Source organism: Rhinoraja longicauda, chromosome 13 (assembly GCF_053455715.1).
Source record: "Rhinoraja longicauda isolate Sanriku21f chromosome 13, sRhiLon1.1, whole genome shotgun sequence".
In the NCBI taxonomy this organism is placed as follows: Eukaryota; Metazoa; Chordata; class Chondrichthyes; order Rajiformes; family Arhynchobatidae; genus Rhinoraja; species Rhinoraja longicauda.
The window spans coordinates 23,690,696-23,705,855 of NC_135965.1; the positions used below are offsets into that span (position 1 = coordinate 23,690,696).

A 15,160-nucleotide genomic window follows, 5' to 3' on the forward strand; every position below is an offset into this window, starting at 1 on the left:
CAGATGTATGGAGAGGAAGGGTTCAGAGGGATTTTGGCCAAATGCAGCAAAAACGCAGATAAATGGGACTAGCACAATATGCCAACTTGGTCATCACAGACATGGTGGGCTGAATGTGTAGGAAGGAACTGCAGATGCTGGTTTATACTGAAAACACAAACAAAATGCTAGAGTAACTAGGCAGGTCAGCCAGCATCTCTGGAGAAAGGGAATAAGTAACATTTCTGGTTGTTCTTTCTTCAGACGGAAGGCCCAGCCTGGAACAGGCTGATGGTCCTGTTTCTGTGCTCCATCTCAAAAAATAATTCCCAGTGTTTAGCCAAAAGCAGTACAATGATTGAATATTTGAGGTGAAAAGCACAGATGTGCTCACGGATAAGCAAAATAAGGGGGTTTGGCAGAAGTTGTAGCCTGGGTCATGTCCCACGCCATTGCTGATGTTGGGACTTCCCATGGTTTCCTTGCACAAGTCCTGGTTCCCAGCCGATTGCTGGGCTGCCAGCCTCACAGGCAGATTCCACTTGGAGTTGGACCAGGCAGCCTGACCTTGTGCCGACTTCCCAACAGTCCGACTGGGAAGCTAGACCCTGAAGCCAGCTCCAGACTAAACCTGGCATACACACAATGGTCCCATTGAAATATCAGGAGCAAGGTAAGTGGAGCTTGTTTATTTTAGTTGGTTTCACTGCTTTTAATTCTTTACATGTGGTTTGCTCTTCTAAATGTAAAACTTTTGATTTTAAGACATTTTTAACCAATCCCATGTGTGCACATTAAATTCCCAGTCGTGTAACATGCAGCTAATAATCCTCAATTCAATGATTCAATTATATTTTGTTGTCACATGTGACAAGGCACAGTGAAATGTGTTGTTATGCATACAACACAGTAAAAGCATATAGCAGACCTCACTTAGGCAGTACACAAGTGTTGCCACGTTTTGGCAAAGTTGCAAAGTTCACTGAACAGTCCATTGTGGGACAAAAGGCTGGAGTAACTCAGCGGGTCAGGCAGCATCTCTGGAGAAAAGAATAGACGCAATTTCGGGTCGAAACACTACAGATGATCGAATGTGGGATCTCCCCTGTGTCACAGCCCTTGTGTGAGCTCACCAAGCTATAGATGCCACACTCCAGCAGCCTGGAGATGATATTGGATGTCGGGCCCTATTAAGAGCTCTCCATCCAGGAACAATGGGCCAGGGCCTGGAGCAGCCTGTCACCCCACACGGGGAACTGGAACATGTGACCTACCAGAGTCATTGGGTTGTACCAAACAGAAACGGGCCCTTCAACCCACCAACTCCATCCATTACCTATCTCTTGCAATCCCACCTGCCAGCGATAAGGATAGCCTGGAAGATAAGGTCATAGTCATCTAGCACGGAAGCAGGCGTTTCAGCCCAACTGATCCATGCTGGCCAAGGTCCTGGATTGTGGAAGGCCAATTTCAGTGTCATAAGATATGACCTGACCAACCGACGGGGAGCAGCTACTTGTGTGAAGGTGTACCTGGGGCAAATGAGAGTCATTCAGAAGTAAAGCAAGGAAGGTTCAGGGTTAATGCATTCTCATAGGGTGAGGGGTAAGGACAGCAAGTCCAAGGAACCCTGTTAAATATTGCATTAGTAAGACACTTGGACAGGTACGTGGATAGGAAAGGTTTCGAGAGATATGAGCCAAATGCTGGTAAATAGGACTAGCTTAGATGAGGCATTTTGGTCAGCATGACTGGATCGGTGGGGCCTTGACAGGCTTTGAAATCTTTGCCCACAGGCGCGGTGATTGTGGTCCATCTCTTCAACCCGGGCAGCCTGTGAATGTAATATCAGAGATTGGGAAGTTATTGGAAGTAGCTCTGATGGGTATGAACAAGTGTACTTGGAAAGGCTGGGATAGATCAAAGATAGTTGTCATGATTTTCCATTATGCATGACAAGGGTGTATTTGTGTTCCTTGTAGGCGACTGAGGTGAGATCTGGTGGAGGTATTGTTTTGGCATAATAGATTAAGAGGTTAAAAAGGAATTTGAGAAAGGAAGTTGACAAGTGGCAGAGCAGCGCAGCAGTACAGCTGCTGCCTTACAGCACCAGAAACTTGGTGTGATCGCATAGGTTTTCTCCGGGCGCTCCAGTTTCCTCATACTCCAAAAATATGAAGGTCTGTAGGTTGGCTTCTGTAAATTGTCCCTAGTGTGTAGGATAGAGTTAGTGTACGGGTGATCGCTGGTTGGTGTTCGGTGAGCTGAAGGGCATGTTTCAATGATGTATAACTAAAGTAAACTAAACTAAAGGAGATGATGTGGGAAGTTACTTCCACAATATGTTTGACAAGTACTTAAATGTCCACAGTGTAGAAAGCTCTGGACAAAGTGATGTGAGGCCCACTGGCCTATCATTTCCTGGATTATCCCTGTTTCACTTATTAATCAAAGACACTACATTGGCTTCATAACGAGGTATGAATGGCCTTCATATATGGCCTTCATAATGAGAGGATTTGAGTACAGGAGCAAAGAAGTTCTTCTGCAGTTGTATAGGGCCCTGGTTAAACCACATCTTGAGTATTGTGTGCAGTTTTGGTCTCCTAATTGGAGGAAGGACGTTCTTGCTATTGATGCAGTGCAGCGTAGGTTCATGAGGTTAATCCCTGCGATGGTGGGACTGTCATATGAGGAAAGATTGGAAAGACTAGGCTTGTATTCACTGGAGTTTAGAAGGATAAGAGGGGATCTTATAGAGACGTATAAAATTATAAAAGGACTAGACAAGCTAGATGCAGGAAAAATGTTCCCAATGTTGGGGGAGTTCAGAACCAGGGGACAGTCTAAGAATAAAGGGGAGGCCATTTAAAATTGGCCTCCCCATTAGAAACCTGCACCCGGAGAAGAAACTTTTTCACCCAGAGAGTTATGAATTTGTGGAATTCTCTGCCACAGGAGGCAGTGGAAGCCAATTCACTGTTAGATAGAGTTCGAGGGGCTAGTGGAATCAAGGGATATGGGGAGAAGGCAGGCACAGGTTACTGATTGAGATGATCAGCCATGATCACAATGAATGGCGGTGCTGGCTCAAAAGGCCAAATGGCCTCCTCCTGCACCTATTTTCTATGTTTCTACTCTCCAATGCAGTACTATTGAGTTAAACTGAGGGGATCATACCTTCCAACGACAAAGGAGTACAAGCTTAGAACTTACAACCAGCAGTGCTATTTGATCTACTGCTCCTCATGTCACAGTTTTTATGAGAATGTCGCCAGGACTTGAGGGCCTGTGTTATAGGGAGAGGTTGAGCAGGCTAGGACTTTGTTCCTTGGAGCACAGGAGGATGAAGGGTGATCTTATTGAGGTGTACAAGATCATGAGGGGAATAGATAAGGTAAATGCACAGTCATTTATTTACGCAGAGTAGGGAAATCAAGAACCAGACGACATAGGTTTAAGGTGAGCGGGGAATCATTTAATAGGATCCTGAAGGGCAACTGGAACGAGCTGCCAGAGGAGGTAGTTTAGGCAGATACTATAACAACATTCAAAAGACATTTGAATAGGTAGTTGAGTAGGAAAGGTTTAAAAGGATATGGGCCAAACATAAGCAGGTAGATGGGGCATTTTGGTTTGGTGAGGGCAAATTGCGCCGAAGTATGACTCTATGACTCTGCTGCTCTCAGTTATGGCTAATGTCCTGCCTGAGGTATGGTGGCCTGGAACTGACCTCAGGAACACCCGGAGGCTTTCTGACCACCATGACAGCTGTATCATTTTGTATTTACTGACTGGAGTTTGTGTTTAGTTTCCTATTACAGGCAATGATTGAAGAAAACCGGCAGTTGCATGAACGAAGGGGATTAATATTTTGAGAATTTCGCCCGTTTATATCCAGTGTGGATTGGACCAGCAGAACTGGAGAGATTGCTTCCCTTCGACTCATCAAAGTGGAGAGAACTCCATCGGACCTTGGCACAGCAGACCGTAGTGAGCCAGTACACAGTCCCGGTTTTGCTTTGCGGAATAGAATCTTCACCAGTAAAATGTTTGCACAAATAACTTGAGGGAACTTCTAAAATGCTTTGTTTTTAAATTAACAATGTTAAGTTGTATTAACTTTTTGTATATTTTTTTGTTTCTAACCATTTAACTGGGCCTTTCAGTTGGTCTCTGCAGTACTGTGCTCATCAACTGGAATGGCTTGCATCTGCACCAAAGATTGGCTCTTGTGATGGAAGTCTGTGCTACTTCTCTCTCCTCCTGTCCCTCCAGCTCTGCCTTATGTTGGTGAGGCCATCAAATTCTTGGATTGGCTTAATTTGACTGAATGGTTGAGTAAATTCATGACTTGATATTGGAGGGATTGACACATGATGTGGTGTTGCTGGTGAGAGTTGGTGCCACTGTTAGGATTCTATCAAACACGTCTCGGAGCACAAAAATCTTTGCTGTATTGGATGTAATTTGGTCCATTGTGGCCTTTCTGTTATGTTAAAGAAGAAATGTTACTGCATGTGTAATTAATTGCCATATCTCTACACTTGCTGCCTCAAGAAATGCATATAATGTTATTATAATCAACACTTGTGCATATCTATAGCATGTTTAAAATCCCGCAGTTAATACTCTTCCCATCAACATTTACCCATTATAAATTTCTGTGTCCACATTTAAATTTGAAATTGCCTACTTATTCTTGCTGTAATTGTGGTTCCTAGAGTTGTAGAAGCTGCAGTCTCAGTGGCAATGGTCTGGTGCAAGTTTGTAATGTGGCCATATTATTTTATAATCACAGTATACAAAGGATCAAAGGAGCCAATTTTTCAGCCTGAAGACTCTGCTGGTTGAGTCTACCTGGCGGCAATCTAAGGGAAAGATGTATGAACAGATTTTGATTATGGATTGGCAAAGACACCCATTGGTGTTCTATTGTGTGACTACTTGGCTCGTTGGAAGAATGCTTTATTTGAAATGCGTTAGGATCTGCCTGGCTGTGTTCCTGCCATGGCCGGTGGCAACTACTCGTCCGTCCCGACCTGCACATTCAGTGGGTGAGACTCCTTCCTCCCAATAGGGCAGTTTCCCAATCCCATTTCCATTGTTGGATGAGCAGTTCCTCAAGAAATGCATATCATGTTACTTCACTCTTCCCTCTCGGGTAATGAAGGCTGGGATGTTCCTCAGTGTGTGGAACAGTCAGGGACAGTGTCCATTTCCACCCAACCTGAGTCTCCAGGGTAAATGGGATCAGCCTGCTGTCTCCATACAGTGAGGGCCAAACCACAGGCTCTGTTCAGTTGTTACCTGGGAAAACTTATGATCTAAATATAGGATCTTCACAAACTGGAAACGTTTCAGAGGAAGACACAGGGCCGCATCTTCCTCCAGCGATGCTGCCTGACCCTCTGAGTTAATCCAGTACTTTGTGTTCTACACAAATCAGGGGAAAGCAGACTTAATCCCAACCTCCGTCCCCCTGTCCCCCAATTGTCCCAAGCCCACCCTTCTCCACAGTTAAACATGGCTCTCAAACCTTTGCTTAGGTATGTAGGAAATAGTTGCGACATAATATGCGACTTTTGTACGTTCTCTCAGAACCCCACATGTCCCTGTGAATGAAGGTGCTGCCTGTCCTGGCAGTGCTGCATGCTGCATGTGTGTTTGTGAAGCCAATGTAAGTCACTGATGCATGTTGTGTTGAGGATGTGTGGTGTATGTTGGGCAGCTGGTGTGAGCAGAGGCCTGAGACTGACCAGCTGTGAGCTCAGACCGTTCACCTCAGGCACTGACCAGGGTCACTCGCTGTACTGTGCAAATCTTTTAGAGACATGAAACAGCAGATGCTGGAATCTTAAGGAAAAGGGCAGCCCAGTGGCGCAGCGGGTAAAGCTCCCACCTCACATCGCCAGTGACACGGGTTCGATCCTGACCTCAGGTGCCGTCTGTGTGTGGGAGTTTGCACGTTCTTCCTGTGACCGTGTGGGTTTCCCCCTGGCGCTCTGGTTTCCTCCTACATCCCAAAGACGTGCAGGTTTGTAGATTAATTGATCCACTGTAAATTGCCCATGGTGTGTAGGGAATGGATGTGAAAGTGGGATAGCATAGAATTAGAGTAGATGCGTGATTGATGGTCAGCGTGCACTTGGTGGGCCGAAGGACCTTTTTCCATGCTGTATCTGTCAATCAATCAAAATACGAAGTGCTGGAGAAACTTGGTAGGTCAGGTACCATCTGTGGAAGGAAATGGACCTCTAGCCTTTGTTACTTACTCCACCCATCTGCCAATCACCACCCCACTCAGCTGTACCCACCCATCACTTGCCAGGATTTGTTTCCCACCTCTGTCTTTTCATTTTCTCCCCCCTATTCCATCAGTCTGAAGAAGGGTTCTGATTCAGAACATCATCTGTCCATTCCCTCCACAGATCCTGCCAGACCCGCTGAGTTCTTCCAGCACTTTGCATTTTGCAAATCTTTTAAACCAATCACCCATGGAAAGGTCGAAGGCGAAACATGGTAAGAAATCGAGGCACACTTTTTATGGTATACAGTCTCCAGATTTAGTTAGTGGCCAGCGTTTCCCTGGGAAAGGGGGATCCAGTGGGAAAGGAGCCTGTATTACAGCCACATTGATGCAGGTACGCGATCCTGCTAATTCACTCTGATCTTCAAGGAACTTCTGCTCCATCTTAGAAACAAAGTTAATTAGATCCCAATGGAAACAATTAACAGTCAGATGGATTTAACTGTTTCCGTGCTTCTGTGTGCCCACCCAGACTGGAGAGACCAAATTACGTCGTACTGGTTGGAGACTTTCACTCACTTTGGTGCTGGTGCTCGGGCTCTCGTGTGCTCCCGTTACCTTCATGCTGTCCTGTCGAGATCAGTCATTGCGTGTCTCTCTGTCTCCGTCTGTCTGTGTGTCTCTCTCTCCCTCTATCTCTTTCTCTCTCTGTCTGTCTGTCTTCCTCCCTATCTGTCTGTCTCTCTCTGTCTGTCTCGGTCTCTGTTTGTCTGTCCCTATCTCTGTCTGTCTGTCTCCCCCCCCCCTCCCTCTCTCTGTCTCCCCTCACTGTCCTCATTGAGCCTGCTGCCCAATGCTTTCTTTCTGATCCCGTTTCACATGTTCCTCTGCATTGGTTTGGAAGTCAGTGTAGCCTCTTGGATGTCCTTTATGTCAGGAAGGAAGGCAGTGGCAATGTGGCAAATGGACCAGCAACCCAGAGGCATGAGTTCAAATTTCCCGTGGAATTTAAATTCTGTAAATCATCTTGGATTTTAAACAGATGCTGGTTATTGGTTAAAATGCCGGCTTGTCATAATGTCACATTGGTCCGCCCCCATTAACCAGATCTGTGCCCCGAGATGCAGGTGAGGCTGACTCTTATCTGGCGTACAAGAGGCTTAGCAAGCCAGTTGCTCACATCACAACTGCTGTATTAGAGGAAGAGAGAGCTGGAGGAACACCCAGCATTCTCTCAGATAACTCCTCAGGTGCTCCCGAACTGCTCCATTCCTGAGCTGCCCCTAGATGGGCTGAGATATTGTGGTCAGGTTAATCATTAAACTTCAGTGCGCAGCACAGCAAGGTGACTTCAGAGGGCCGTTGGGAACCAGCTGTGGATGGGAGGAGGGTAGATGGGGACAGTGGGCTCCTGCCCCAAAAGGCATGCGTGAATCTTTTGGGAGCTTCTGTGACAATCTGACCGAGCACTCTTCCCAAGGCCCGCTGTTTGCTTCAAGCTGCTCTCAAGTTTCAAGTTGTGCCTTGTACAAATGCTGGTGCTGGGGACCATCCCTGCACGTGCCCTGCCCTGCCCACACCCTCAATGTCAAGCTCCTCACCAACCCCCCAGACTTTCCCACCCACCAAGTCTCCATCACGGTGCGCACTAACCTCTTCCTACACCCAAAACGCCCAAACACATCGTTGTCTTCCCCACCCAAAGGAATCTTCAAGCATATTTACATAAAGGAGTTCTCTTGTTGGTTCTGTGCTCCGAGTTGGAACCCAGGTAGGTAATTTGGGATTTTGCAGGTTCAATTATTCCCCGGTTGGATTTTCAATCTGTCATTTCAAAGCACGACCCATATACAACTTGAGCTTTCACTTCCGTCACTTCCAGGCTGAGTATGATACAAAGTAAATCATTCTTCAAAGGGTAAATTCATCAGTGAAGAAGCAAATTAGTCTGCTTTTGCAGGGGAGGTGTGTTGTGCCTCTGGTATTTGCAGTTCATTCAGGACACCTGTGATAGGACTCATTAGAGCAGCTTTCACTTTCTACCCATGAGCGGTGCTTCACTTGCACTCTCCTCCTGGGAATGAATGCCTTGTGTCCTAGAGAGGCACGGCTGTGGTGAGGCCACATCGCTGGCTCCTGACTAGGCTTGTGGCTCAGGAAAATCAAAGTCAAAGACTGGGGTCAAATGTAGTCTCATAGTTTCATTCTTCAGATTGAGAAACCTAGACATGCATCAACATCAGGAAGTGGAAATAACTCTAGGGTTTGTTGATGCCATGTTTTAATTTTTGAGGCTTAGTAAATGGTAGGAGTTGAGGAGGGGTGGGGAATGGTGAAGTGATGTGAAGGTGCAGTTAGGTTGGAGCCTCCGGCCAGTGTACTCCGAGTAGTGTTTGAATGTTCCCTTTGCTCAATGTCACTGTCTGACCTCTGCTCCTTCCAGCTGATTTAACACACACACACGCACACACATATATATCTCTATATATATTCCAGATATGACCAAATATTATTGTTGATAGCAGCATTTATTTGCCAAATTATTACTTTGTGCTGTTCTGAGCACACTTCATCACAAGCTCTGATCTATGTTTATTAACCATATTACGATGTTACCGATTGCTAACAAACTGCTTCTGTTAATGGGATTCAGATTATTTTTGTACATCTTTTTAATTGTTTGATATTGTCAACAACACTTGTGTGTTTTTCTGACAATAAACTCATGAAATGCTGCTTGACGTTGACTCAGTGATGGCTCTTCTTCATTGCCTTCGCCGGGACTCGTGCTTGATTCCATTGAGGTTCGATCTGCTAAAACAACTTGGACAGAGTTTTTGCTGTAACAGTGGCGAGGGAGGAGGCAAGGATGTTCCAGGGCTCCAGTGTTCTCTCCCAGCGTAAACATGACAGATAATCCATTGATAGCAGTGAGACGACCAGCACACAATCCGGCTTAGGTTTTAGACCTTAGAGATATGGCGAGGAAACATACTCTTCGGCCCTCTGAGTCCGTTGACCAGTGATCACCCTGTACACTAGCACTATCCTACACACTAGCGACAATTTTTTATAACTTACTGAAGCTAATTAACCTACAAATCTGTAGGTTTTTTGGAGTGCGGGAAGAAACTGGAGCACCTGGAGAAAACCCACATGGTCACGAAGAACGTACAAACTCCGTACAGACAGTACTCTTAGTGAGGATCGAACCCGCTGTCAGGCAGTAACTCTGCCACTGTGCTGTCCGATTATTGGATGAACCGTAAATGTCCCAAAACATAGGGGAATGTGAGATCGTCTGGATCATGCCCTTTTCTCTCACTCTACACACCACCACAGAAACCAGAAATCCCAGCAGTGGAATCCCTGGCAGTAGGCCAAAAAAAAGGAGGAACGTGCAATCTCCACACAGACAGCACCCATGGTTGGGATCTAGCCTAGGTTTTTGGCAGTGTGAGGCAGCAGCTTCACCAGCTGCACCATTGTGCTGCCTTCGATTGGTCCTGGTTTGCGATTTTAATAAATGTTGAAGCCCCACTTGAACTTTGGAATGCCCTGCCATGTGTACACTCCAGCAGTTGTTTTGAACTCTTGTATCATTGTCACCTGGGGGAGTTGAAAGTTCACTTGCTCTCCTTCCTCAGAGTACAGCCATCACTGTTGATCTGCTCAAACTGCTGGCTCCTCTCAGTCTTTTACAAAGGGTGGGAGAATCAAGAGCCAGAGGACATAGTTGTAAGGTGAGAGAAGAAGGATTTTATAGGAACCTGAGGGGTGACTCTTTTTCACTCCGAGGGTGGTGCGTATATGGAAGGAACTTCCAGAGGAGTTTAAGTCTAAAGGAGATAGGCACAAAATGCTGGAGTAACTCAGCGGGTCAGACAGCATTTCTGGAGAAAAGGATTAAGTGACATTTTGGGTCGAGACCCTAGTTCAGACGGAGATAGTTGAGGCATGTATTATAACGATTTTAAAGACACTTGGATAGGTACATGGATAGGAAAGGTTTAGTGGGATAAGGGCCAAACTTGGGTAGGTGTGACTAGAGTAGATGGAGCATCTTGTTCGGCATGGATTAGTTGGGTCGATGAGTCTGTTTCCGTGCTGTATGACTGGTCATTGCTTCTGACGCATGTTCCTCTTTGCCATACCCCAAGTTCAACAGCTCGCAACTCACGGTGCCTGCTGTCTCAGCTGCACAGTAACCTGGTGAGGGTAATTAGGGTGCAGTGTTGTCTGCCGTGGTTGAGTCACAGAGAAATGATTTATACACTCCACCCAAAACAATGACTGAAGTCACAAACATTACTGCAGGCACTGGTTGGGGTGGGGTGAACAATCAGACACTCGCACAGGCAACAGTTTCCTTTTTGTAAATTCCAACTCAGCACAAACAATTGCTTTAAAGTTCACAAATTTCTGTTCAGTGAAATGCCCATTTAATGCATTGTGGAATTGACACCTTTTAACTTGTTAAAGGACTTGGAGAAAGGTTAGACTTGGGTTGTTATACATTGAACCATTCCTTCTAACTTCAGGAAAGCCGCAGTCTCTTGTGGAGTTAGGTAGATAAGGATCAAACAGTGTGTTACCTGATTGTTGCCTATTAATATGGAGAACCAACTGCAGATGCTGGTTTACAAAACAAAAGACACAAAGTGCTAGAATAACTCGGTGGGTCAGGCAATGTATCTGAAGAACATGATGACCATTTGGGTTGGGACCCTTCTTCAGACTGATCGTGATGGGGGGGCTCAAGAAAACTGGAAGAGAGGAGGGGCAAAACAAAGCCTGGCGAGTGATAGGTCGATTCTAGTGAGGGGGAGGGGTTTCATTGGCAGCTGAATTTGTTGGACAGTGGCCAGATATGAAAAGACAGAGATCAGGATAGAATTATGAATTGTGAAGCCAGAGGAAGGAATACAGATGGAAGGGGAGGGGAGAAATGAGTGCCCATCAGGTGGGGCACAAGGAAGGTGGAGGGAGGGAGGGGGGGGAAGCTTATACATTAAAGTTAAGGAATTTAATCTTCATGCTGTTAGGTTGTAAGCTACCCAAGTGCAATATGAGGTCCTACTCCTCCAGTTTGTGTGTGGCCTCAATCTGGCAATGGAGGAGGCGCAGGACAGAAAGGTCAGTATGAGAAGGGGAATTAAAACTGAGCAAAAGGGAGATCCAGCAAGCCTTGGTGGACAGTGCAAGTGTGCTGCCCAGTGATGTTAGAGTGAAAGGCAAGGCTGGGAGGAGTAGGGAACTGGACGATGAGAAAGATTGAGGCTTTAGTCAAGAAAAATATGTAGATTGGATATGGGCAGGTGGGATCAAAATAACCCCTTGGATCTAGACATTCACTTAAGAGGGCAGGTAGGGTCGTGAGATAACTTTGGCAGATATGGGGCATGAAAACTCCAAAGATATTTTACATGCATATTAATAATAATAATAATAATAATAATAATAATGCATTACATTTATATAGCGCTTTTCTAGAAACCCAAAGACGCTTTACATATTAGATCTAACATAAAGATAAATAAATAAACAAACAGAAAAGGATGAATAAGGTGGAGCGACGGTCAATGATTGAAGGCGGTGTTGAACAAGTGAGACTTCAGTGATGTTTTAAATGTGGTGAGTGAGGAGGAGTCTCTGACGGTTTGGGGTAGTGAGTTCCAGAGGGTAGGAGCAGCGATGGAGAAAACCCTGTCCCCCCAGGATCTGAGTTTGATCCGGATGGGGGGGGGGGGGGGGGGGGACAGGAGGTTAGCAGCAGCAGATCGGAGGGTGCAGGTGGGAGTGTGTCTGTGGAGGAGGTCAGTCAGGTAGGATGGGGCCAGGTTATGGAGGGCTTTGTAGGTCATGAGGAGGATTTTGTACTGGATTCTCTGGGGGATGGGGAGCCAGTGGAGCTTGTAAAGGACGGGGGTGATATGGTCACGGGTCGGGGAGTGGGTGAGTAGACGGGCAGCGGAGTTCTGGATGTATTGGAGTTTATTGATGATTTTAGAGGGTGAACCATAGAGGAGGCTGTTACAGTAGTCCAGACGGGAGGTGATGAAGGCGTGGATGAGGGTTTCTGCAGCTGTGGAGGAAAGGGATGGACGGAGACGGGCGATGTTTTTGAGGTGGAAGAAGGCTGTCTTGGTGATGTGTTTAGTGTGTTTGTCGAAGGAGAGGGTTTGATCAAAAATGATGCCAAGATTCCGGATGTGAGGGGAGGTGGATACTGAGAAACCGTCGATGTTGAGGGTGAAGTTGTGGGTGGATTTGGTGGGCGTTTTTGGTCCGATGATGACGATTTCGGATTTGTCACAGTTTAGTTTATAGAAATTGATTTGAAGCCAAGATTTTATTTCAGTGATGCAGTTTGTCAGGATAGCGTGTGTAGCGGTGGAGATTGACTTGGTGGAGATGAGGAGCTGGATATCATCGGTGAAGCAGTGGAATTGGAGACCATGACAGCGGATTAATTGACCAAGGGGTCAATATTAACGGCAAAAGAATAACCATGAGGAGAACAGGGTCCCTTAAAGATTAATAGGATCAACTATATGGACCAGGTGTTAAATGCATATTTCTTGTCTGTTTACACCGTGGAGAAAGACATAAAATGTTACTGAACTTGGGCAAGTTCATGGTGATGTCTTGAAAAAAGTTCATATTATGAAGAAAAGGTACTGGAGGTCTTAAAATGCATTAGAACATGGACAGCACAACACAGGAACAGGCCCTTCAGCCCACAATTTCTGTGCAGAACATGATGCCAAGACCAAATCTGTCTGTCTGCATAATCCATATCCCCCCATTCCCTGTATATCCATGTGCCTATCCAAAAGTCTTAAATGCCACTATCATATCTGTCTCCTCCACCAGCCCTGGCAACAGGGTCCAGTGTAAAATGAGTAGGGTAGTATGTTTGTGGATGATACTAAAATTGGTAATATTGGTATATAGTGGACAGTGAAGAAGGTTATCTACAATACAATTACAATGGGATCTTGATCTACTGGGCCATGTAATGGCAGATAAATGTGAACTGTTGGTAACACAAACTAGGGCAGTGCTTGCACAGTAAATGGTAGGCCCATTAGGGTAAGTTGAATAGCAGAGTCCTGGGGTGCATGTGCATAGTTCCATGAAAGCAGTGACACAGATCGACAAAAGGTAAAAACAAAGAACTGCAGATGTTGGTTTATATCAAAGATAAACACAAAGTGCTGGAATAACTCAGCGGCTCAGGCAGCATCTCTGGAGAAAAAAGGATGGGTGACTTTTGGGTCGGGAACCTTCTTCAGACTGAGCACTTTGTGTCCATCTTTGCCACAGATGGACAGATTGGTGAGGTGGTTTGGCATGCTTACCTTCATCAGACAGCGGACAGAGTGCAGGAGTACAGTTGCCATTTTATACCTGTGCAAAATATGGTTAAGGCCACATTTGGAACACTGTCTATGGTTCTGACACCCTGCTGTCGGAAGGATGTCATTAAAGTGGAAAAGGTGAATAAAAGATTCTCGAAGATGTAGGGCTGGAGGGTTTGAGTGATAAGGAGATGCTGGAGGGGCCGCCTCTTTTCCCCCTAGAGTGTGGAGGTTGAGGGGTTCACTAATGGAGGTTTATAAAATCAGAGGGACATGGATAAGGTGAATGGGTACAGTATTTTCTACAGGGTAGGGGAGCAACAATAGAAGGCATAGGTTTAAGGTGAAAGATTGAAGAGAGACCTGAGGGTTTTCACACAGAGGGTGGTGCATACACAGAACGAGCTGCCAGAGGGAGTGGTAGAAGCGGGTACAATTACAGCATTTAAGAGACACGGAGTGATACATGGATAGGAAAGGTTTCATGGGAAATGGGCCAGACACAGGCTAATGGGACTAGCCTAGAAATGTAAAGCCAGAGGTATGAATGGTGGGTGCGAGGGGGCCGCTGTGAGCAAGATTCAGGGATAGTTTCTTTCCAACAGAATCATTCTATCAACAACTAGAGAGCGGTCCTGAGCTACTATCTACCCCATTGGATACCCTTGCACTACCTTTAATTGGACTTTACTGGACTTTATCTACCACTAAACGTTATTGCCTCTATCCTGTATCTGTGCACTGTGGACGCTTGATTGTGATCAGGTATCGTCTTTCCGCTGAGTGGGTAGCACACAACAAAAAAACCTGTTAATTAAACTAAACTAAACGATCATCCCCCCACATGGGTTCACACTCATTTCTCCCACCAGTCCAGTCACTCTGCTCCTTTCCCCACCTCCTTATACTCAGCTCACAAACCTGCCCCCCATTTCCCTTTTATCCCCCCTCCCTCAGTCCCCTTCTGCCCATATCACTCCAGCTTTTCATCTCATCTCCTCTTCTCTCCTGATCTGACATCCTTTTACCCCCCGAGGTTAATGGGGATCTTGTTGAAGAACGTCTACATTGTGAAGAGGAGATGCTAGAGGTCTTAAAAGCTCATTAGAATATAAAACAGTACAGCACATGAACAGATCCTTCGGCCCACAATGTCTGTGCCGAACATGATGCCAAGACCAACTCTTATCTGCCTGCACGTAATCCATATCCCTCCATTCCCTGCATATCCATGTGTCCATCCAAAAGGGATCAGGGGGTATGGAGAGAAGGCAGGTACAGGCTACTGAGCTGGATGATCAGCCATGATCATATTGAATGGCGGTGCAGGCTCGAAGGGCCGAATGGCCTACTCCTGCACCTATTTTCTATGTTTCTATGTTAAACACCATCATCCCACCTGTCTCTACCGCCACCCCGGCAGCGCATTCCAGTCAGACAGTTCCTCGCTGGTCCCTTATTCAGAATCCTTTTCACCTCCTATTACTCCACCCATTTGTCAATCACCCCCTCTCCTGTATCCCTCTGAAAATTTGCCGGGCTTTATCCCCTCCCCACCTCTCCTTTC

At 46.0% G+C, this 15,160-nt stretch overlaps 1 protein-coding gene across 2 annotated transcripts in view; it reads left to right on the forward strand.

The window, feature by feature from the left end:
- The window catches only part of ccdc50a (coiled-coil domain containing 50a), an 81,549-nt gene extending 72,589 nt beyond the window's left edge, over positions 1 to 8,960 (forward strand). For both annotated transcript variants that reach the window (XM_078410580.1, XM_078410581.1), the window contains one exon: positions 3,791 to 8,960. In XM_078410580.1, coding sequence (XP_078266706.1) covers positions 3,791 to 3,810 — 20 coding nt within the window. In that variant the 3' untranslated portion in view covers positions 3,811 to 8,960. The remainder of the gene's footprint in view (positions 1 to 3,790) is intronic.
- Positions 8,961 to 15,160: the final 6,200 nt, after the last annotated feature.